The sequence below is a fragment of the Molothrus aeneus genome, chromosome 8 (assembly GCF_037042795.1).
Source record: "Molothrus aeneus isolate 106 chromosome 8, BPBGC_Maene_1.0, whole genome shotgun sequence".
Classification (NCBI taxonomy): domain Eukaryota; kingdom Metazoa; phylum Chordata; class Aves; order Passeriformes; family Icteridae; genus Molothrus; species Molothrus aeneus.
In genome coordinates this window covers 19,910,311-19,934,605 of record NC_089653.1, presented here as the reverse complement: position 1 = coordinate 19,934,605, position 24,295 = coordinate 19,910,311, and the positions used below count along the sequence as shown (strand labels likewise).

At 36.8% G+C, this 24,295-nt stretch overlaps 1 protein-coding gene across 1 annotated transcript in view; it reads left to right on the top strand.

The window, feature by feature from the left end:
* The window catches only part of PLCE1 (phospholipase C epsilon 1), a 116,267-nt gene that overhangs the window by 72,436 nt on the left and 19,536 nt on the right, over window positions 1–24,295 (top strand). The window contains exons 4-21 of the mRNA XM_066554672.1: window positions 1,317–1,462; window positions 3,232–3,490; window positions 4,173–4,381; window positions 8,595–9,261; window positions 9,761–9,943; window positions 10,791–10,908; window positions 11,288–11,447; window positions 14,618–14,740; window positions 14,824–14,960; window positions 15,859–16,097; window positions 17,094–17,155; window positions 17,294–17,459; window positions 19,269–19,376; window positions 19,793–19,909; window positions 19,992–20,150; window positions 21,160–21,283; window positions 23,403–23,527; window positions 24,177–24,294. Of these exons, the coding sequence (XP_066410769.1) occupies window positions 1,317–1,462; window positions 3,232–3,490; window positions 4,173–4,381; window positions 8,595–9,261; window positions 9,761–9,943; window positions 10,791–10,908; window positions 11,288–11,447; window positions 14,618–14,740; window positions 14,824–14,960; window positions 15,859–16,097; window positions 17,094–17,155; window positions 17,294–17,459; window positions 19,269–19,376; window positions 19,793–19,909; window positions 19,992–20,150; window positions 21,160–21,283; window positions 23,403–23,527; window positions 24,177–24,294 (3,220 nt within the window). The remainder of the gene's footprint in view (window positions 1–1,316; window positions 1,463–3,231; window positions 3,491–4,172; window positions 4,382–8,594; window positions 9,262–9,760; window positions 9,944–10,790; window positions 10,909–11,287; window positions 11,448–14,617; window positions 14,741–14,823; window positions 14,961–15,858; window positions 16,098–17,093; window positions 17,156–17,293; window positions 17,460–19,268; window positions 19,377–19,792; window positions 19,910–19,991; window positions 20,151–21,159; window positions 21,284–23,402; window positions 23,528–24,176; window position 24,295) is intronic.

Below are 24,295 nucleotides of genomic sequence, written 5' to 3'. Positions count from 1 at the left end.
GTATGTCCCCAGTGAATGAATCTTCAAGAATTCAGTCCCAATAGTGTGACTTTTAAATTTTTTTTTCTATATAGGGTGTATGAATTTTCTTCTCATATGGACATTTCTCATTTATTGTTCTTGATTGATGATGCCCTCAGACAGGTTAAATAGTAACTTAGATTTTTTGTAGTCTTTGATTTTCCTCCCTTGGGAGCAGGTGGCTTGGAACACAGAGTCTGTATAGATGTGCATAAATAGAAGCCCTATATATTTTCAGGAGGGTTATTTTCCTGTTAGTACTAATGCATTTACATTTTCTTTCACATGCTTGGTTTTTAAAATAAAAGTCTGTGGCCCCTGAGGGATGAACTAGCCTTTCCTAATTTTTACAAGCCTCTCTTCACACTGGTATTATCTGTAAACACTTGAGTTCTTCAGGACCAAAGAATGGAACACAGTGTCAGTAAACAAATCACATTTATTGCCTCCTAAGTGTTTACACAATGACAAAAATCAAGCCTCCAGGGAGTCATATTGTAAAAAGAAACAGTTGGTTTAAATTAGTTTTCCATGTGAAATATAGCTACTTTTTATGGATATTGTGGGAACATAAACTGGAAAGAAAATCTGCACAGTGATAAAATGAAGGGTTGATTCTTATTTGTTTAAATACAAACAGAATCATGTACTAAGTTGATTTCTGATTCCAGCTTTAATTAATTACCAAAGAGAGGTTGGTAGTACGGGCGCACTTTGAAAGATGGGAATTCTTTTTATTTACTTGATTAGTGATCTTGCAAACAAATAATGCAAAATATCTGAAATGTTCAGTGCATGTAGGAATTAGCAAAATTGTGCATTAAATGCAGCTAGTTTTATGAAATTAACCAAAACCAAAAATTCCAATTTATCAACTTTCACTGTTCATATTGTTGACATGGGTTATGTGGGACTGAGATCTATAAGCCATGTTAATGAGAAATTACACTGCAGATCTCTCCAGCAGCTTTAGAAATCAGCACTAGCTGAAGCTGTCCATTTTCTTCTGTGGCATCAATGCAGATTCAGAATATCTTCTATTAAGATGCAGTAGTTTTTTGTTTAATAAAAGTTTTTCTAGACTAGTTAATGATTTAACTGTTGTCATGTGAATGTCACTGTGTAGGTTGTGTTTGCAATCCTTATGTGATTTGGCTATGAGCCTGTAAGTGGAATTTTGACTGATACCCTCCTGATGGAAGAAACCAAACAAACCCATGTTATCTGTCAAGGATGCATGAGTGCTCCAAGGGTCGTTGCTTTGGCTGACCATACTGTCTGTTTGGTTTTACCAGGTGAGCTCCTGGGTTACCTGGCTGATCCTGACTGCAGGTTCTATGGAGGAGAAACGAGAAGTCTTCTCATACTTAGTACATGTGGCAAAATGCTGCTGGAATATGGGCAACTACAATGCTGTAATGGAATTCCTGGCAGGGCTAAGGTACTGCCAACTCTTTTTTTTTTTTAATGGCTTTTCAGTGATTGATTGCATTGCAGCCTCTGTTAAGCAGATGTCTCTGGAGAACAATGAAAACTAAATAAAAATCCATGGCTAAGCCACATCATCTCATGCTGTGACTTTCTAGTAATCCCTTTTTGAAAAATGAAGCATGCTAAACCCTTTCTTTTTTTCTCAAAATGCTCTGAGAACTCCATCCGTTTTCCTAGTGCATGTTGAATATGTTGCATTGCAAAACTTTTTTTAACAGAAATTTTTAAAAATGTAAAAAGAAGGTGGGAAAGCAGTTGTGGTTTATCTAATGAGTTATAACTAATGTAACTTGTGGTTGGAGTCTCCAGAATATAAGTGAAGCATGATCATGGTGATGCTCTAAAAGGATCAGTCTTAAGTGTAAAAAAGAAATTACCCGAAAATGACAAAATACCCTCAAAAGACCAAACAGCCAAATCTGTGTTTAACTCCTCTGATTTACTTACACAGACTGATGTTGGGATCTCATGCTGTCATGGTCTTATGTAGAAGGACATGCATTATCTCAAGGAGGAGAGAGTAGGGGCTAAGAGAGAGCTCATTGTGTGCTTTCCTCTGGAATGACAGGTTCCTGTAGGGCCAGGGAGCAGGAAGGCAGTGCCTTAGCACTGGCAGTTCAGAGGGCAGCAAATGCCTCTGAACAGGGAAGAGTTAAGATCAAGTTTCCTATCTCTTGGCTTTGACCCGTTGTATAATATGTTTGTGTAACAAAGCTCTAAAGTGTTTTGCATTGCTGTTCTTTGTGGTTCAGTAAGGACCTCACTGAGCTATTTGTTTATGGTTTTGGTATATAAAGCTCTTTTGGGACACTCCAAGGCATGGGGAGTATATTTCAGCAGAATACATCCACCATCTCTAAGCCATGTAAGTTATGAGGGAAAATGCAAGGCCAATTAAGGGCTTAATTTTGTCTCTAATGCATTTGCACAGCGCAGGAGAGATAGGAGAGGAGAGTTAGTGCTGATGAGCAGCATTTCAGGATAGGGATGGAAAGTGGGGTTAAGGGCAGTCTACTGTGAGGTATCTTTGGATCTTTTGGTATGTCTGAGGCCAGGGGTGGGAAGAAAGGCCATGTGATTACACAGACATACAGCTCAGAAGGTAAAAGAACTCCCAGAGGTACTCATAGTCCTTGCAGCTATTTCTGTTGGAAAGCAGAATTTCTTTTCAGCTACAGCTCTGCACTAGTGCCTGAGGGCTTGAACATGACTTACGTCCTTATTTCTGTCAAAGTAAATCATTTGTGAGCAAATTGGGGAAGAAATCAATGTAAATTTTAAAAAATAAATTTAACTTAAACACTCCAACTTTTGCTTACTTTATGGATTGTTCATAATATAGCTGAAGGAATTTGTAAGAAACACTCTGCTTTATCTTTATGCTGTTTCCAGTCTTTTCTTACTTCTTTATGGGCCCTTAGAAATTTTAGGCAATGACACAATAAAAATGTTAGAGAGCCTACTGGTATGTTTTATGCAGCTGGGCTTTTATTAAAATGTAAAATACTGCTCCAGTAGATCATACTGCTAGTTTCTCATTTTTAGTTTTGTTCTTTGATAATTCAAAGGGGAATTTTTATAAAAATAATGGCTTTGATTTCATTCATTCATTTTTGAGCAATTATAATTTTCTCTATTACATATATGCTGCAGGTATTGGACTTGAAGGTAAGCTGTTGAAATTTTTTTAATAAATTTTGTGATCCCTTCTTGCAATAGGTCTAGAAAGGTTTTAAAAATGTGGCAATTTATGGACCAGTCTGATATTGAAACCATGCGAAGTCTGAAGGATGCTATGGCACAACATGAGTCATCATCTGAATACAGGAAAGTGGTCAACCGGGCACTCAATATTCCAGGCTGCAAAGTTGTTCCTTTCTGTGGTGTCTTTTTAAAAGAGCTCTGTGAAGTTTTGGATGGAGCATCAAGCCTCATCAGACTCTGTCCACGATATAACTCCCAGGATGAAACATTAGAGGTAAATGAAACAAATATTCTAAGATGTTATGTTCTTAGCCAGTGCTTTATTTTATATAATCTTACACACAGGCATCATCAAACTAAAGTTTTCTAAACCAGACTGTTACTAGACTGGTCAGTTACATTGATATCAATTTAATTCCCATAGTTCCTTAGCAATTTAGATTTGGTTGTTTCTACCTAGTTCAATATCAGACTACTGAGAAATCAGCATTAGTAAAAAAGGATGTTTTTTATACTTTGGATTAAGTAAATATGTAAAGCCTGAAATGTGTTATTATTTTCTGCTAAATACTCTGACCTTCCACTTAATTCACTGGGAATTGGAAGTTTGCAGTTTCTTAAAAACAGAATTTAGAAGCTCAGCAGATCAAGCTTTTCCTCTATGGAACAAAACTATTCTTATGAGTTCTATTATTGTAGTTTGAAAAGAAAAATGTTCCTGTTAGATGAAGCATTGAAGACTAAGGCTTTTTTTTAAGTTTCCAGGAGTTACTTTAACTTATCTTATTTGATTTATGAAATTATTTGGTCTGTTTTGTGTTGCAAGTAGGTACAAAATTCCATGGGAATTAGGAAATATGCACTAAATGTTCTTAATAGTAAAAATTTCTACAGTGAGAAGTAGATGACCCAAGGTTCTATTTGTAGCTATACTAATCTTTTCGATATCTCTATAGTTTGTTTCAGATTACAGTGGACAAGATAATTTCCTACAACGAGTAGGCCAAGATGGTTTAAACAATCCAGAAAAAGAATCAACAACAAACAATATCTTTCAAACAATTCGGAGCTGCAATCGCAGTTTGGAGTCTGAAGAGGGTGAAGATAATGTCAGTGAAGGCAGCAGCTCAAGGAAAAACTCCTTGAAGGACAAAAACCGCTACCAGTAGGTCTCATTTTATTTACTATCACCACTTCTATATGTCATGGTTTTAGTCTTCGATTTTCTTTTACCAAGGCTTGCCTTTTGAAATAAGAGCAACTTTAGCATTTTTCCTTGTATTTATCCATTTCCAGTTCAGAACTTTTCTCCCCTGATACTCAACAGCTTGGAAACTCTCTGTATAGCTATATTTTCCCTCATGGTGTAATTACTTCCTCTCATGATAAGGGTAAATCCTTTTTGTCTTGCACAGAGAGCTTTAAAAATCCACAGTTACAATTACAATTTTGATCTCTAGCGACAGGAATAGCACCAGGACATATTTGTTATCAGAGCTCAGAACATTATATTCTGCATGCTCAGGCAGTGTTCTGGCCCCTTCAAAAAAGGTTATTTATTATCCTTTAAAAGACTTCTTCTTTTAAGGACATGTTACTTTGAGGGGTTTCAGTTTTGTCCAGGAAACATTCATGTGTGAGTACATATTTTGAATTTTCAAGTTGCTGTAGTCCTGCTATTTTGCAAAGATGTTTACTTCATTGTGCTCTGTGTAAAAAAAGCCCAGTAATCTGATTTCACTTTGAAGACCACTCTTGAAGACTGTACTAGTCACCAGCAGGAAATACAGGAAATGCAAAATTTAGGAAATCACAGGATGTTCTAGAATGTTGCTTTGCAGAGAAGTTTCATTGCAAAGCCCATGTAGACATAGGTGTGTCAGGTCAGCTTTCAACTAAGTAACTGTGTTAGACTAACTTCAAATTAAGTAACAGAACTTTAGTGCTCTGAGGTAAAGCATTGTAAAATTACGTCAGGGCTTGTATAAAAACATGTTTAAGTCACTGCTTAAGTTATTTTACTAATAATGTGTGTCAGAAATATCAGTATGTTCAGAACTATCCAACTTACTTCACCTACTTAAATATTAAATCTAAAAAGCAACTGACTGAGAGGCAACTGCTATCTTCCTGTTTAAAATGCATTTATTTCATTAACATGTAATTCTAAATTTCATTTAAAATAAATAATCATGATTTCCTGAAAGAATGGTTTCTAATAGAATTATTCACATCTGGCTTTAGTTGCTTCTAGGAAGTGGTGCACTAGATTAAGCCAAGAAAGACAGACCCACTTCTCTGCCCACGTATGCTGTCTCTTGACTTACTTCAAATAGCACTTTCAAGTACTAATACTTTCTTCCAGGAATTATTTTTTTATTAATTAATATGCTTTAAAAATCAACTTGCAAATCACAGTTCAAATGGCGAATAAGCAAGGCATATAAACACTTCACTTGGATGAACAAAATAGAAATTAAATGGAGTTCCTTTTTCATGTCTTTATGAAATAATTTCTTGGTAAATTACTTATGCTTTATTCATAAATGTAATCTAGTGAGTTACACTCCAAACTAAAGTAGGAATTCAGTTTTTAAAAAATCCAGTGTGAATCTGGAACAAAAATTTAAAATTTAAATGAACAAAACTGCAGATAGGTAATTAAAGTTGTGTTTCCTGGTTCAGGCCACTACCTACTCAGTTACAAGTGTCGGTACTTCTGAGGCAGTAAATACTGATTTTAACAGTAAAATACTTGTAGGAGAATAGCTCTGAAAGTACTGATTTAGCTCAAGTGTCTCACAGGCTTTGGAAATTCCTTATTCACTTGCCATGTTGTTCCTGGGCATGCAGAGAACTGGGTGAGGCGCAGGAGTAAATTGCTATGGAGGCAGAAAGGCCATGTTCTGTTGTACTTGCATGGAGGCTGTGTTTGGTTTATTTTTATTCCTATGAACAGCTAAAGGGTTCTAAGGAAGAAATTTAGTCCTCTTTCTGGTGAGACCTGTCATATTTGCATACAGTATTATAAAATCCAAATTATAACATAATTATGCATTATCTGATAATTGTAACATTGTGGTCATAAAGGCAGAAAAATACACTGCAAAACATGTTTCTCATTACTTTGTAATTGTAAGAAGGATTTTCAATTAGTTTTTCTTTTGATGATTTGGATTAGTATTGTGGAACATGAATGCACCAAAGCTGGTAGGTTAATTTGATTTGAAGAAAATGAAAGGCATCTAATAAAATCAGTGGGCAGTGGGTGTAATTACTTTCCTAGTTGCGTTAGCAAATAAGCTCTATCACTCTATAGTCAGTGACCCATCTAATTGCCCTGGATTTCTGTACATGCCAGATAAATATCAAACATTAATCTTTCTTAGAACTCTGTTCTGATGATTAATAAATTTTTAAAAAATAAAGGTATGCAGGAAAATGAAAAAAAAAAACCCCACCAAGCAAATTTGAAATAGAGTTTTTATGGAATTGTTAATTAGTGAGTGACCTATGAAGATACTCCTTACTTTGAATCATTGCTTCATTAGCCTGATCTTATCTTCACATTAAAACTTTCCAATTACAGTAAATAACGTATAAAATAGTAGGGGAAAACCTCAGGTTTTTTTTTTCTTTTTGTATACCTTGCAATTTTCTCCTCTAAAACTGCAATCTGTGTCACTGTTTCCTTTACTTTTCATTTCCTTGCCTCTCGGGGCAGCACATGTAAAGAAAGGCCCTGGTCCAGCCCAGGCTCTGTAAGTGCTCTGAGGAATTGGCAGTGGTGTCGCTTTTGGCAGCTTGTGTCAGAGGCTCCATTTCTATGTGTGCTTACGTGTGTGTGCTTGGCTTACCTGCTTCTTGTACATTCTAATCTGCAGCCTGCAATATGTGAAACCAGGCATAAGCAAAAGTCTGCCATTTCTGTCTCTGCTGTAATAGACTCCTCCAGCCATGCACAGCTACTCTCCAAATACATGTTATAGCATTTGTACGGAGACTTGTTCCATTGTTTTGAGGGCATAGGGAAGAAAGAGCTGCTTCAGTTGCTTGTTTCATTTTAAAATGTAATTTTATTTAATACAGATCAGCTCAGTTAAAACGCATGACCTTTATTTGTAGGAATATTTCTTGAAGAAACAAAGCTACACGTAAGACCAGTGCAGTTATTTTGTCAGTCTCTTCACCACAGCAATAAAACCTCAACCTATTTGCCACTTTTTTATAAATTTGGTGAAGAGTCTGCAATCTCACCCATTAATAAATTCATAGAGGAATCATTGCTGTATGGAATAAGGGAAAAATTCAGATTAATTTGTCATCCAGGTAGAGGAGAGTTTGAGGAAAAGCTGATGGTCATCTGTGCTGTTTAGCTTTGGGGAGATGGTGTATGTGACTTGGAAACACAACATGAGTCATCTTTGGCTTAGTTGGTAGGTAAGGGGCAGGAACTGGGAGTACTGTGGTACTAGGAAGGGGAACCAAAGAGGGTATTAGGATAAGATATCTTGAAGGATATGTAGAAGAAGATGGTTTGTATTCTATTGCCTGGATATTGTTAGGAAAATGTGCTTCATTAGTTCTGTTGTACACAGAACAGTTTGCCTGTGTTTATGTTCTCTGAAGTACCCAAATATTGAACATTTGTGCCTTCATACACGTTAGATGCTTCTGCAGGGAAGACATTTCATTTTCACTACCTCTTCTATTAGCTCAGTATTGTTGCTCTGCATCTACTGTTTCTAATTTTGGCAAAATAGATCAGAAATTTTCGTTGCTACATACAAGTTTATGTTAATATTTTCCTTAAGTAAAATAAAATTTCTCATGGAAAGTATCTGATAAAATTCTTTGTGCATTCTTATGAGGAAGATATGTATTTTAACCAGTATTTTACTTGTTTTAATCAGAATATTATACAATGTGAAAGGTCTGCGCATTAAATCAGTAATAGAACAGAGATTAGAAGTCCTGTCTGAAATACACTATATCCTGCTAACAGTTTCCACATATGGCACTTAATATTTCAGCTGAAGCAATCTTACACAGAGGATTTAGAAACCGGTATCGCTTGGCCTTAAGAACCAATCAGACACTCTTTATTATTAATGCAAAATTTGGAAAGTTCTAGGAAAGTATTATCATATTGTTTCAGGAGTTATAAGTAATTGTAGCAGCATCTCTTAATTGATGCAAAATTGCAATAACATAAATTGTAATACTTCAAAAACTACACAGATTCCTGCAAGTCCCAATTATATAGTGATGATAGTATTCCCTTTATTTAAACTACAGCAGAAAAATACTCATCAAGCATAGCACAAGTCAGCACATGTATCACTAAATATAAATCTCTCATCTTTTCTCACATGCAGATTTCTCATCGGCGATCTTTCAGATTCTGAAAGTGACATATTTGAGCAGTTGAAAGAATGGGACACCAGTTCAACAGAAGAGCAGCAAAAAGCTTTCTGCCATGGGATAGAACTCATTCCCTGGTACGTGTTGTCCATCAGGGCTGACGTCCATCAGTTCATGCAGCAAGGGGCAACCGTCATTCATTACGACCAGGAGACACATCTCTCAGCTCGCTGCTTCCTCCAGCTCCAGCCTGACAATAGTACTTTGACTTGGACAAAACCCACCACAGTTTGCCCTGCAAATGCCAAGGCAAAACTGAGTGTGCTGGGCAATACTGCTGAGCTTGGTAAATACCAGTTTCTTGGTAATAGTGGACTGGTGGAAGGCTTTTTGGACTTGTTTTCAGCCAAGGCTGTATATATGGGACACTCGGGCATTGATATGCACACTGTGTGTGTTCAAAATAAGCTTTGCAATATGTCCCTTGAAGAAAATGGTATAACACTACTTTATGGACTTCAGACTACTGATAATAAGTTGCTGCACTTTGTTGCTCCAAAATACACTGCCAGAATGCTGTATGATGGATTGCTGGAATTGACTAAAGCTGTAAGAAAAATGAGGAGATTCCCTGATCAAAGACTACAGTGGCTACGGAAACAGTATGTCAGCCTTTACCAGGTAAAAGATGCTGTGATTCTCTATTAAAAAGTTCAAAGATATCAACAGCTTAATGTAATGCAATTAGTTTCCATCATAAGTAAGATTAGATTAAAGATTAACACTAAATCTCCAATTTTGTAACACGGATTAAGCAGCAAGATCTGATTCTCCACACAAGGTTATGTCAAACCTTGCAAGTTTTCAATACACTGAGGTTAAATTTTTTTTTCTTACAAAGCTCTTCATATGTTTGGAGTTTTGAAATAAATATTTTATTAAATACAAAAGAAAAAAAGCAATGACTGTAGTTTAAAAGGGCACCAGAATAATGAGTGATAATAGTTAGGGCCAAAAGCATCCCCAAAGCAGAAAACAAAATAGCCCTGGGGAATTCACTCAGTAATCAAAAATTGTCTCCTCTTGATGTTTCTTTCATTGGTTCCTCAGAGATCTATATTATTGCTTTAAAAATGTGTCCTTATTCTCCTTGTTTTGTTAACACTGAGAATCTTTGTAGGAGGATGGAAGGTTTGAAGGCCCAACCTTGGCTCAGGCTGTTGAGCTCTTTGGAGGCAGACGATGGAGTACAAGAAGCACAGGCACGGGATCTCTCACCAAAAGCACTGAGAAGCCCAATGTGCAGAGAAACAACACTCTGGGAATCAGTACAGCTAAGAAAAAGAAGAAAGTACTCATCAGGGTAGAATATTTTGCTATTCATGTGTTTAGTTTCCTCCTTGTAGTCACTGTATAGCTGTGTTCTGAACCAGAGAAAAGAAGTTTGATGATGATGATGATGATTTTAAAACTGTTTATTGCCATTTCAAGTTTGAGGATTATTATTTTCCAATAGTTTGTTCTTTTTTCATGCTTGCAGCATTGTTAGGGTGTGTAGGTGCCAGGGCTAACAGAATGGGACAGAATCTTCATGCAGCCTTTAGGTGCTACCTCAGTATAAAGATAAAATACTGGTGGTGATAAAAATCTTAACATGCAAAGTGGTGTCTGAAGGTTGGTGTAATTTTTTTTAATCCTTTATGCTTTCATGTTTCGAAAAACACTATGATTGTTATTCCATATTGCATTAGCTTGCATTTTATCTTGTGTGGGTGACAGGAACATGACCTAGTCTGGCAGTCTCCTCTTTTCCTGGACAAAACTGCTTTCAACAGTAGGCAGGTGAGAGGAAAATGCAGGACTAGCACCTCTATGCTACCCACATTTTCTAGTGGGCAGGTAGAAAGATTCTCAAATTACAAGATCCATTCTCTTTAGAGCTCCAGTGCACCAGTGAAATAGTGTAAAACCAGCTGCAGCATTCTAGAGAGGCACAATCGTTATCTTCTGTGTGGTGTCAAACTGAGGTAACACCTAATGGTCCCATGCTACGTATCTGTGTAAGTTGTCTCTTTTCGACTGTTACTGGCCTCACAGGAGTCTGTTTCGTAAGGAATAGCTGATTTATCTCATGGTTTTGTTACAGATTGTACTGAAGTGAAATGCAAATAGTAGGTTTGGGATGTTTATTATGTTGCTCATTATTTTAGGGTGAAAGTGGAGAGGCCACTGATGATGAAATGGCAACTCGGAAGGCAAAAAGCTGTAAGGAATATCGTAATAGAAGTGGTTCAGATCCTCAAGATATTGATGAACAAGAAGAACCAGGTAAATATATTGCTTCAGTACTTAAAAATCTGTCAAGGTTTTGCTCAAAGCCTTTTTATGCAGATATTTTTTGTAGTGTTAAAAATAAACTTATAAAGCTACTTTTGCAGTTGAAACTCCAAATCTGTGAACTCTGAAATTAACTTCTTTAGTTGTTCATGATTGTTCTTAAATTTAGTTTCAGTAGCACTCCCTATCTATTCAGATAAAATACATTCATAATGTTGTTCAGTACATACTTTTTTAACTGTTTTGGGACAAAGCTGGAATCCTGCTAGTGTCTTCCTATGTTTTAATGAATTTTCGTATAGGTCTTCTGGACAAAAGCATTTTTATTCGGCCAAATGTAATTGTGGTGAAAACTTTGTTTTCTCCTTAGATCAAAATATTATTATTAATGCTTCTCCATCTAACAACCTTCCATCAAGAAGAGCTCACTCTCTGACAGCATCTGGATCTCCCAACTTAGGAGCCACATCATCTTCACCAGCAAGACCAGTCTCCTCTCCTGTAATATCATCAAGCAAAAGTCAGTCTAGGTAAGGGCAAAATCCATTTGATTGAAAAAAGAAAAGAAGCTACTATTACTTACTTATTATCTAATGTGGGGTTTGTGCCCAACTGGCAAAATCTGACAAAAACAGCGCCAGAAATGTCATTAGCCTTTTTGTAGACATCTAAAACACATTGTAGCAGAACACAAGACATTTAAGCTGAAATGCCATGAATCTGAGGATGGCTTTGTAGCAAGTCCCTGAGCAGCATGTTTCAGTTTATATCTGTTACAGAAGCAGATTGGAATGCTGTTCCCAAAACTGCACAAATACAGAGTTTAACTCTTTTTCCAAATCTTCTCCAAAATATAGTTATAGGCATTTTCTGTACAGTGAAAATCAACAGAAATGTTATAGATGTGTGAGCTGAGGTTGTGAGGTTTCTCAGCATAAATAATTTCTACCTGAGGGAGTAATAACCTGTGCTGACATTACTGGTGATGGCTGAAGTACTATCTTGGGAAATGGAGGAACCAATTTGGAATCTCTTACAGGTGTCTTTTTCTTGAACATTCATCCTTTTTGTGCCACTTAGGCAGTGTAAAAGGTTTTGCTGTTGCAATATGTGCAGTATCATAGTGCACTATTATGTTAATGCTATATATACTAATGGTGATGGTAGTTGTAATTACAGTATTAATAATAGCTCAGAGACGTGGACAGTACTTTATAACATACAAGAAGACAGTCTCTACAGAGGCTTTCCAGTGCCTTTCTGGAGAAGGATTGCTGAAATATCATTATGAATATGAATCTCGGGGGTTCCAGGAGAGAACAGTAAACAATAGAAGGGATTACTGCTGCTGATAGAACATTTTATTTGTAGAGACACGTCTTGTACAGTGGTTTCAATTGTGTATTTCTTGGGAATTGTAGTTATACTTAAAATAGTTGGATTTGGCAACAGGTGTGATTAGTAGAGTCACCTGTGAACATGTGTGGTTGGGTTAATGCTGCTTTGTGAGCCTCTGCGTTCCTTTTGTTTTTCACTGTCATTCACAAACTTGGATTTGTCTTGGTAAGCAATTTTTTTTTTGTAATGGTGAGAACAGCTTTATTTTACACTGAACTGAAGAAATAACTGCTTTACAATCTCTAGAAAATTATTCTGTGTTTTGCAAATCTGCTTTTTGCTTTTATGCCAAAATTGTAGTTGTCTCTAAATTAGATTAAAAGGTTCAATGGAGAACTCACATTCCCTGGAAAAGGACAGCTAATGTTCTTTTAAATCCTCTCAGGCCTGGGTTTCTGCATGGATCTGTGTGTAGCTAAGCACTGTGGACCTCCCCCAGTTTACCACAGGTTTTCCCTGGCAACATCCCTGGCACTTCCACAGCATCACTTTGCAGAGCAGTCCCAAGTTTGCTATGACCCTTCCTGACAGAACTTGCTTGGGATGTACCTTACAGCTGTTTCATCTGTCCTGAAGGAGTCTTCCTAACAACAGATTTACATATTTGACCCATTACCTTGACCCTGTTTTAATGAGCCATTAAGAAATTTGGAGCACTGGAGAGAGTTTTATTCTGAACAGAAGTAGCTTGCAGCTGCTTTTGTCATTCCTTCAAAGCAGATGGGCATCTGATGAATTTCCAAGTTCCCTGGAAATCTAGTGCTGTTTGTAGAGTGGAGGAAGCAGCAGGATGGTTGATAAGATCCTAGGACACAGAGGACGGGATATGGACATAGAGGACAGAAAACTAGAGTTGGTGGCCTTTTTGGGAAGAGAGAGTAAACCTCCTCACTCAGCAGTCAATCCAGACTGCTACTAATGGCAAGTTTGGTGGTTGGTGATGATGGAGTTTCCTTGGGGATTTTGGCTTTTTTATTTAAACCTTTTGTTTGTATTGTTTTCCCATTACTCTGGAAGATAATCTTTAGTGATCAGATTGGGTGAAATGGTGAGCATTTTTTTCTGCTCTTGGTCTCCTATTTGGTACCCTGCAGTTCCAATCTGTTTTCTGGAATCTCGAGGCTTTCCTCATCATGGTTTATTTTTCCTGTCTTATAAAAATGCTGGGAATTATTTTAGCTAAAAAAGTTTTATGCAGTATGTCAGTACTTTCCATAGTGATGTCAAACAAATCCAATATTATCAACTAAAGTAGATGGTATTTTTTAATACTTTTAAATCACATTTTGTTTTCAATTGCATGCATCCATCCCATGCCAGGAGTAAACTCAGGAATCTGGTCCAGCCTATTTGTGTAGAAAGTCACCTGCTTGCAGGCATGTCCTTAGGAATACTGGACAACAAGCTGGTCCTGTTTTTCCATCACAGCTGTCTGAACTATTTGTACTGAGCCTGATGGCAAAATTTGTAGAAGAATGGATCAGTCAGTATATTTGAACATTACAGAGCAATAAAATCTGACATGTGATCTGATATTTTGAAGGAAATACTGTAACTTGTGCAGTTAATTATGGTTCAAACCAGATAGTTCGTGATATTTGTGTTGTTGCTTAGATCCTGCCCTTTTCAGGGTGCTGTTGCTGGCAGATCCCATTCCTGTAATGTGTATTCATTGGTGTTTAGGCCCAGGAAGGGGCTCAACATCTCAGCCCCTCATTGCAAGTTACTCCATGTAGTTCACTAAGGACTTGTTCATACTGCTCAAGTAAGGCCTAACTGTACTTACTAGTGCAAATCCTCTAGAAGCCTAAAGATTTTGGGACGTGACTTTTGGAAATGTGCTGGTTCTACTTCAAAAATGTTGTTCAGCTGCACAACTTAGATTAATGATTGCAGTTACAGAACAATCTATTTTATTATTTTGTCTTCAATGGACCTTATACACAGCCTGCATTACAAGAATATTGGCATTGTTTTCTTTAAAGGGAAAATAAGTGCTTTCATTTGTGCCATGTGCATGAAGCCTTTTTTCACATGAAAGTTTTAAATTGCATAATATACATTACTCATTCTGATAAAGTTTACAGTTGTCTTCAAGAATAAAAAAATAGCTGCTATAAACCAAGAAGGTAGAAAACATCATTATGCATCTTAAAAGATGGTGCTTTATTTGCTTCTTCCAGATATTGGTAATAAATGCATTAAGGAGAGCACAAATAAACTGTTAATACACTAATGCATAATATTTCAGTTAAGTAGAAGTTTAATGTAACCAAACTACAGCAGTCTTTTTTTGATTTAGCACATGGAGCAGCAGTAGCTGGCATGGCCGTGTCAAAGGAGGAATGAAAGGATTTCAGAACTTCATGGTGTCTGATAGTAACATGACTTTTGTGGAATTTGTAGAGCTCTTCAAATCTTTCAGGTAAAAGATTTTTTTTCTGTACTAATTTCATTCATCCAAGTTTATAAAAGAGCAAAAATTGAATTTTTCTGTTCTTTTTGCAGTGTCCGTAGCCGCAAGGATCTGAAAGACCTTTTTGATGTTTACGCTGTGCCTTGCAATCGATCTGGCTTAGAGCCTGCTCCACTTTATACTAATTTGAAGATTGATGAAAATAGCAGTGGATTCCAGCCTGATTTAGGTTTGTTAAAGAGAAAAATGCAATTGTTAGACTGCTGAGCAGTTTCAGTTATTTCCCTTAATAAAATGTGTCTCCTTATCAGTTACAAGTTTAAGTAGAGGACTGCTGCCATGCCTCCACTAATCTAGTTAGTGGACTATAAGACAAAAATGAAGGGAAGGAAAAATATTCCAGCTTTCCATTAGCCAGATATATTTGTCACTGGTAATAGCAGAGGGATAAAACTTGTTGCTGAATGGCTGAGCCCAGGGATCTGTACAGGTTGCAGGAGTCCTGGAAGGACTAAAACACTGAGCAAATATAGGGAGGAGAAATAAAGAGGCTGTGCCCTGTGTCCCATTTGGCTGTTTTTTTCTTATCTACTTCCCTAGTGGATCTGCTTTATTTGGGATAAAGGGGAAGGAAGCCTCTGTCCCTCTTTACATTCCTCAGTTACCATAATCTAAGTCTGGGACTTTGGCCACATGTAAAGAAAACAGTCTTTCTGCCAAGCAGCTTGTGGAGAGGGTGCAGAACAATTGGCATATGAAGCTGGAAGAAGATAAAGGGAAATTGAACAGGAAGGGTGTGGGGTTGCACAGAGTGAAGGAAAGGCTTTGAGGCTGTTTGTGATGGTGAGATGGAGCAGGAGAGTCCTGGGTGTGTAAGAGGCCGTGGATCCATGTTAAAGGTTCCAGGATTTTGTTCAGAGTAATTGGATACTTGTATCTGCTCACATGCATGCTTAATTCTCTCTCTTTTATTAGTGGGCAGAAACAAGATGATTTTGTTCTAATTTACTGCTAAAACACCCAGTGAGATACTTGTGTGTATTGTATACTAGGTTATATTCTATACAGGATATGTAATACACATAATTGTTTAGCTTATACTTTTATTTCCTCATTTTTCTTTTAAGATTTGTTGACTAGAAATGTTTCAGACCTTGGTTTGTTCATTAAGAGCAGGCAGCAGCTATCAGACAACCAGAGGCAAATATCTGATGCTATTGCTGCTGCCAGCATCGTAACCAATGGTACTGGAGTTGAAAGCACATCACTGGGAGTGTTTGGAGTAGGAATCCAGCAGCTGAACGACTTCCTAGTGAATTGCCAAGGAGAACACTGCACCTATGATGAAATCCTCAGTATTATCCAGGTCTGTAATACAAATATCTTGCATTTCCTTTTTACTAGAACTCCAGTTACTTCTGTTTTCCCCATTAACATTGTGTGTTGTTCAGAATAGCATCTGTGTGGGTATCTCCTTTCATACTGATATTGTCTCTACAGTTTACTTGAATTTAAAATTTAATACTATCTTTATTTTGGACTAGAAAATTGTACAGATGTCCATAAATATATCCATTAAAAATGCAAATAAATAGTTTTATTAGCAATGTGTACTTTAGTAGAGAAGGGATGCCACCACCTACAAAAGGTGTTCAAGACAATTTTTTTTATTTTTTCTTTGTCTGGCCCCGTATTTGATTGAGCATAATCTTACACTGGAACTTTAAAAAGCACCATTTCCACATATTATTGGTTTATTGTAAAAAAATAAATAAATAAATTCCAGAGCAAACATGGCCACTTTATTCCCTTATGTACCATGGCTGAAGATTTTAGAAACTGTGTAGAAAACTTTTTATTCCTTCAAATTCCTTCATGTGTAATTAATATACTCCAAAACTAAGTCCCTGTTTAACAGTTAACAAAGGCTAAAAGCTATACATAACTATCAACATGTAAGATAGAATTGCAGAGTTTAAAAGACAGAAATTCTAAAGAAGCTTCAAGTTGGAATACCATAACTCTTGTTGACATGGTGGTATGTTGTATTTAAGCATATTAGATAGGAGTAGGACACCTGATTATAAATCTTTCTTAATTGCAATTTAATGGCTGTCTCAGGAGGTCAGATTAGGCAACATCCCTTTCAACCTGAATGGCTCTTTGATTTATGATTATGATTTTAGTATGTTTGTGTAGTCATTTGTAAAACACACTTTGCAGGCACCTGATTCATTATTCACAAAAAGACTGTGTTTAAATACAGCTGTTTAGTGCTATGAGCAGACTACATATAAAAACATGACAAGACATGTTTCTAAGAATTTTATTGTTTGTCTGTTTGATTTCTTCCTCCTCATAGAAATTTGAACCTAGTGTGAACATGTGCCAGCAGGGGCTGCTATCTTTTGAAGGATTTGCAAGGTAATTACTTTTGTGCTTTTTTATATATATATATTTGTATGTATATGTAAAAAGATGATACCAGTGTATTGATGTTTCTTGGAGAGTCACAAAATGCTCATCACAGCATAAAATTTCCTTGCATCTTCTCACTTCTAGATTTTTGATGGATAAAGACAACTTTGCCTCCAAAAATGATGAATCACAGGAGAATTCTGAGGACTTGCACTTTCCTCTCTCATATTACTACATAGAATCCTCACACAATACTTACCTTACTGGCCATCAGCTTAAAGGGGAGTCCTCAGTGGAGCTCTACAGCCAGGTATGCAGGATTGGATTGTTGTGTAGCTTTCAACATGAACTTGTTTGTTTTACTGGCAAGTTTCAGGAACATGACCTTTTTGCTTTGAAAATCTAAATGTCCTAAACCCCTGCTTGCAAAACGTTGGAAAACATGATGTGTGGGAAAGCTGCCTGTAAGCACAGTTGTGCTCAAATGCCTTTTCTAAAGCAAAAAAATGGGTTTAGTTTGAGATTCATAGCATTTAGACACCAGTCGGTCTGACCCAACCTACTAAAATTAGACTTTCCCACAGGAAAGACTGATCTAATATTTTAGTTCATTCAGATGTCAGAAACACTACTGAGATACTGTACATTGCACTGCAAAGACTAATTTCAAATAGAACTATAACTTCTAAAAATGTTACTTCTAGGAATATTCTACAGTTTTTAGACTTTATGCCTGATTGGTGCTGATGAAGGAAGGAACAGTTTCTCCCTTGGGCTTTCAGTTCTGTACTTCTTTGTGTATGTGTATGCATATATATATATATATATATAAATATTTGTGTGTTTACAAAATGCTGGAGAAAGCATCAAACTTCCTGGCAGCAGTGTTTTCATTATGCTGAGAGTTAATGACTCACCACTGAGAATGGACTCATCTGGTGTCCCCTGTGCTCCTTCACCTGGGGTTGTAGGCAGAGAGGTGAGGCTGTGTTAGGAAATCCTGAATAACACAAATGCACTGAGTAATGCAATGGCAGAGGTTCCTGTAGTGGCACTGCACAGTGATCTTAGTATTGTGTTGGTAATAGATGGGAAGTGAGATAGAGATCAACTGCCTTCAAAGTTTGCATGATTAAGAAAAGCTTCTTCCTGTCCCTCAAGTATGTGTTGCCAGCTGAAGGGGCATTTTGTTCTGGCTCAGTGTGTCTGGCTTTCACAGAAGTGGTGGAGTGCCAGCTATGGACACAACTGTCTGAAATAAAATTATTCAGGTTTTGAGTAATTTTTTTCTTTGTTCATGAATGGTTTTGCTGGAAATTGTTTTAATTTTTGGGTTCTTTCTGTTCAGTAAAATATTAGCTTGTAGTACAGATGACAGGCATGCTAAATACTGATCACAATAATAAACTGGGCTGGCAAAAGATGGATTAGCTCATCTCTTCCTTCATCCTTCCTCTTTGCTTCTTTGGTTTTCTAGCAATGGCTTTCTAAAATAAATAAATGAATAATTTAAAAATTGATGAATGAATTGATGGCTGTAAATAGCTTGATATAATTGATTAACATGGCCTGGCACATTTCCATTGTAACTATACTCATAGAAGTTTCTTAATACTTCATTTTCAGACTATCTTTTATTTATAAAACTAATAATAACGAAAAAACCAGCAAACTGCAGGTGCTTTCCCCATAAATGATCATGAGAGCAACCTGAAATAAATTGCCATGTTGCTTTATAGCTGTTTTTGCAGGTAGAAGTATGGGAATGTTTCTCTCTCTCAGAAAATTAATCTATACAATAAGAACCACCTTCTGTAAACAGATTCCATGTGTCCTGTATGATACCATGAATTTCAAAGCTTTTTGGTAATTCTCCCAAGAATATACATGCTTTGCTTAATTTTCCCAGTCTTTTTCAATGGGAAATAAGGAATTCAGTTAGGGAATGCAGTTAGCTGGGGACTGTACATCCCATGGGCTGTTCACTTCACAAAGATTGCTCTTTGCAGCAATTTTGCTGAATCACAGGGCTTTCATTCAGCTCTGCAATGTCTGTCTTCTGCTTTGATGGCATGACACTGTAGTTTAGATGTGCTTACACTCTTCAATTGCATTATAGGTTCTTCTGCAAGGCTGCAGAAGCGTAGAATTGGACTGCTGGGATGGTGATGATGGGATGCCTATCATTTATCATGGGCACACCCTTACTACAAAGATCTCTTTTAAGGTATGGTGGTAATGCATGTAGAAACAAAAAAGAGGGAAGTTATTTTTTCTGTAATGAAGGGGGGAAAAATTGCCTACTAGAAAAATACAAATTCTTATGTGCTAAAAATTTTAATAGAATATAAACTATAGATTATGTCAGACATGAAATTCTCAGCGGTAAATATGCTTTCAAGTTAGTTTTTGTAGCATATGTAATGTAATTTTCTGTCTTTTTGTTGGTACCTAAGTAACAAAAGTAGGTGTTACCACTTGTGTTGTAACAAGACGCCAGCTTGCTTTGAAAGCACAGGGTGGCCTCTTCCTTCTTGCAGAGGAAAGCAGATGTCTCCCCTCTCAGCTAGCAGTAGGTTGACTGAGAGCTGCAGAATGCTGCTGTGTTCTTTCAGTGCCTCTCTCTCTGTCTGTCTCTGGCAGGAGGTGGTGGAAGCCATCGATCGCAACGCGTTCATCACCTCCGACATGCCGGTCATCATCTCCATAGAGAACCACTGCTCGCTGCCCCAGCAGCGCAAGATGGCCGAGATCTTCAAGGTGGGCCCTCCACTGTGGTCAGGTATTCCCAGCACAAGTCCTGGGGCTTTCCATAACACATCACCTGTTCTTGATGTTTCAGAATGTATTTGGAGATAAGTTGGTGACAAAGTTTTTATTTGAGAGTGACTTTTCTGATGATCCCATGCTGCCTTCCCCTGGCCAACTGAGAAGAAAAATCCTGCTTAAAAACAAGAAGCTGAAAGCCCATCAAACACCAGTGGATATATTGAAACAAAAGGTACAGTCCTTCCTTAAGAGCAAGCAGTGAGACCCAACTCTTGTTAGAAATAGTTCATTTGTGTTTGAAGTTTTTGCTAACTCCAATGTACAGCAGAATAATCTAATGCACATTCATGCTTGGATAGTTCACAGTGGATTGCAGTGCTTTCAAAAGCAGACAGCACATATAGTAAATTATAGCTACAGCTTAACTAAATTTTAGTGTCTATTAATTTTATGAAACTTCATAATATTATGATTAACACCATATGCCCTGTGTGACAAACATAAATAAATCTTTTCTCTGAGGTTTTAACATTTACTATTCATGTTTACTGAGAAGTAGTCATATGCAATGAGTATGTGTGTGTATTTACAGTATGTAGTCATTTTTGGTAGAGTTCTGCTTTGTTTCTTTTTTCAAACTCAAGCCAGTCAAATACTTGATTTTTAATTGACTTTCTGTGGGATACTCTGCTACTCAAATGGTGTTTATTCCCATTTGAGAATTTTTTTGATTTTTAGAATTTAGGCCTGCATCTCAAGTAGCCTCAATCTAATAATGTCTATGGTTAGTCAGCAGTTCAATTGAATCCTTGAAAAATAATTGCCATTACTCAAAATGTAAACACAATTGCATTAAACTTAAATTCTTGTTGTCAGATGAGTAAATCACACTGATCATACCAGTATATAGATATTCTCCGTCTTTTGAAAAAGTATTTAACTGTTTCTGAAACAGCATATTTCAGACTGGAAAAAGGCAGTCTTGAATGATGTGCAACTTTGACATTTTTCCATAATTAATTAGGTTTCCTATCTTATTAAGTGTTTTTCTTGCAATACAAGTTCTCTTTATGCTCAAACCCCCAAAGTGGTATTTTAGCGTGATCTTAACAATCTTACTTATTTCTCACTTAATATATATTTAGTGCTTTCATACAAATAAAACAAGATACAAACATGAAAACTCTTTTTCTCTTCAAAAGTACTTAGCGATGATGTAGTAAGTGTTTCTGTTGTTGTAGGCTCATCAGCTGGCACATTTGCAAGCACAGGCTAGCAATGGTGCTAGCAACCCCACACCTACCAATGAAGAGGAAGAAGATGAGGAAGATGAATATGACTATGACTATGAATCTCTCTCTGATGGTAATTATATTTATTTCTTTGTTTGCTACAGTGCTTTTGTTAGAACTGTAGTAACAAGATGCGAATATTCTAGTTCAGGCATGAGCTGGGTAAGCAGTGTCCTTGCACAAGTCTGAAAAGGCTGAAAATCTTCAGCTGGTAGAGAAGAGGGGTAAATTGGAAGCCGGTTTACTAAGTCATGAAGTGGTGGATTAAGGGAAGCACAGAATGCTACTCATTAGATCTAGCAGGTGCTCAGTAAAGCAAGTGGAAGATCAGTCTAAAATAGGTAAAATATTTGTTTGTGCAGCTGGTAGTAAACTTCTGGAATGTGCTGCCTTGGGAAATTGCAGAGCCAAATGGCATCAGCATATTAAAAAAAAGGATTGGACAAATTCATGAAGAGATGTATAAGCAATTGTTATTGGTAGCAGTATTTGGTCCAACATCCCTATTATTCAGTGATTGTGGTTGTTGGGGTGGTGATTAGTGGCTGGTTGCTCTGTTGCCACTATCAGAAAGAATACTGGGTTAGATGGACAACTGGTCTGACAGAGCTGGGGTGTCCTCCTGAGTGAACAGTGAAGGGCTTTACTAACTGCACTTTTCATTCTGCTGGGGGCCCATTTAAGTTCTAGGTGCCATGTTCAGAGAAGATGTAAGGCTCAAGCATGTCCTGCAGCACAGGGCTTCTTTTCAGGTGGTCTCTTGTTTACATTACTTGCTCCTGTGTTTAGTGATTTTAAAAATAGTCACAAAATTAACAAATGCAGTTCAAGACTTGACACTGCTTGTGGAATAGCAGTGTTGTTTATGAGTTTGATGTCAATGCTGCCTTCAGTTGCATTTTGCCTGAAAGTTGGCCTAGCTGACTACTTGAGCATACTCTTTGTGAGCAGCAGGGTGGAGATGCTGTAGATGTAAATTGCAGTGAAAACTCAAATCTTTGCTAACATATTTGCAAGAAAATTTTGCAAACTGATTGCAGTAAGTGACTTTTTAGCACTGTTCTAGTTAAGAGAAGGTTTGAAAAATCTGAAGCTAGCAAGAAAGATTTACACCTTCCAGTATGTGAAGGAATCTGCAGCATGGTTTAGTACTTTATTACAATGATTATTCGTTGAAGTCTTTAATTATCTTAATATTTTGTTAAAACTAATCTAAATAATAGTCTGTAAACTTTCTAAAAGAGATTCAGTTTTATTTTTCTTACCAATACATTTTTTTTGTGTAAGGTTAATAGTTTTACAACTGACACTTACTTTTCATTTCTCTGGCTCTAAATCTTAATTCCCTTTACTCTTATTCCCTCTCTGACTCGTTTCCCTGTAGCTGATGTCCTTAATGCTTCTTCTGCTCCTAACAGCCAGGAAGGTAAAAGCCACTTGGTTGAGCATTTTAACTGCATGAAATCAGCACTGCATCTTCAGCCTGTTCAATGTGACAATGTGAATATATAGCTTCTACTTCATATTATAAATGCAAGCAGATATTCTTACATGGCATTGTTAACTGGTCAGGAACTGTTAGAAGCCTGCATGTGTGACACTTATTATGCATAAAATAATATGCATCAGGTCAAAGCATCAGGATTATCAGGAATGAATTGAAACCATTCCTTTTGTGAAAACTGTAACATTTTGGTCCAGAAGGACCACATCATTATTAGGCATACTGTTCTCTGAAAAATATGTAGCTTTGAAGAGGTATTTCTATAGATATAAAAAATACTTGTGCATGGTGAAAGTAAGGAGAGGAAAGCCAAAAATTGCTGTACAAAATGTTTACGTATTTGATGGGGTTAATTGTGCTTGGTCTTTGGCATTTTTTTGTCATTCAGGAATATCAGTTGTTTTCAGATGACAAAATTAATTCATTAGATGGTTTGGTTTTAAAGATCTTCTGAGCACAAAAGGATGGGCTTTAAAGGAAAGGCAGTGTCTTAACCAAACCCAAGCATTAGATTTTTAAATAGAAGGTTACTACTAGAGGATGATGCTCTGACCAGTAAATGCATTATTTTAGCATCTGATTATTCATATAAGATTCACAACACTGTCCACAGATATTGTTAATTCAAATTAAATTTCCAGTTGAAATTGTTTGGCTTTATGTTTATTAAAATCCCATTAATTTTTAGATAATATTCTTGAAGATCGACCTGAGAATAAATTATCAAGTGATAAACTGCAGTTTGAATATAATGAAGAGACTGCCAAACGACTAAAGAAGGCTGATGGTGCTACTTACAATAATAAAGGAAAGGTAGTTCTGCTTTTTCCCTCTTTCTTCTCAGCTGCACTTTTATATATAACCAGGTTCAAAGGGATTTGGACAGTTTAGGTAACTGAGACATCAGATAGTAAATGGACTTTAATGAAGAGAAACAGTAGAAAGCATGGAAAGACACCAGAGAAAATAGCCTAAATAGAACAAATGCTCAACATACTGTTCAAGAAATGTCCTCAGAGGTTATAGTATGTATAGGCTGCTTGGCTGAAAATTAATATTGATGGAACTGAAGATTTCATCTGACTCTTCAGCATCTTTATGCTTCAAAATAAGTTTAAAATACTGCACTATGATATGAGGTAATCACAGCACCTCTTATTAAATCCTCTGGAAAAAGAACCAGTGTACTGCTGTTTAGTGTATTGCAGATTCTTCTCAATATGGATGTGTTTGTTTTGTCTAAATGTTTGTAGAACTGACTGATTAAGGCCTTTACACACTACTGCAGAATCAGTAACAGGTGTTGATCAGATATGTGCACATGGGAGGGAGATTCATTAGGTGAGAACAGAAACATATAGGAAGAAAGTGATAAAATATTTCAAAGACCTAAGTAAGATATGCAACAGTCCTTCTGCATCCAGTAATACTATTATTAAATGTTCTTGGTATTATCACTCAGGTTTACGACATGGAGCTGGGTGAAGAATTCTATCTTCCACAGAACAAGAAGGAAAGCAGACAGATAGCCCCAGAGCTATCAGATCTTGTCATTTACTGTCAAGCAGTGAAGTTCCCTGG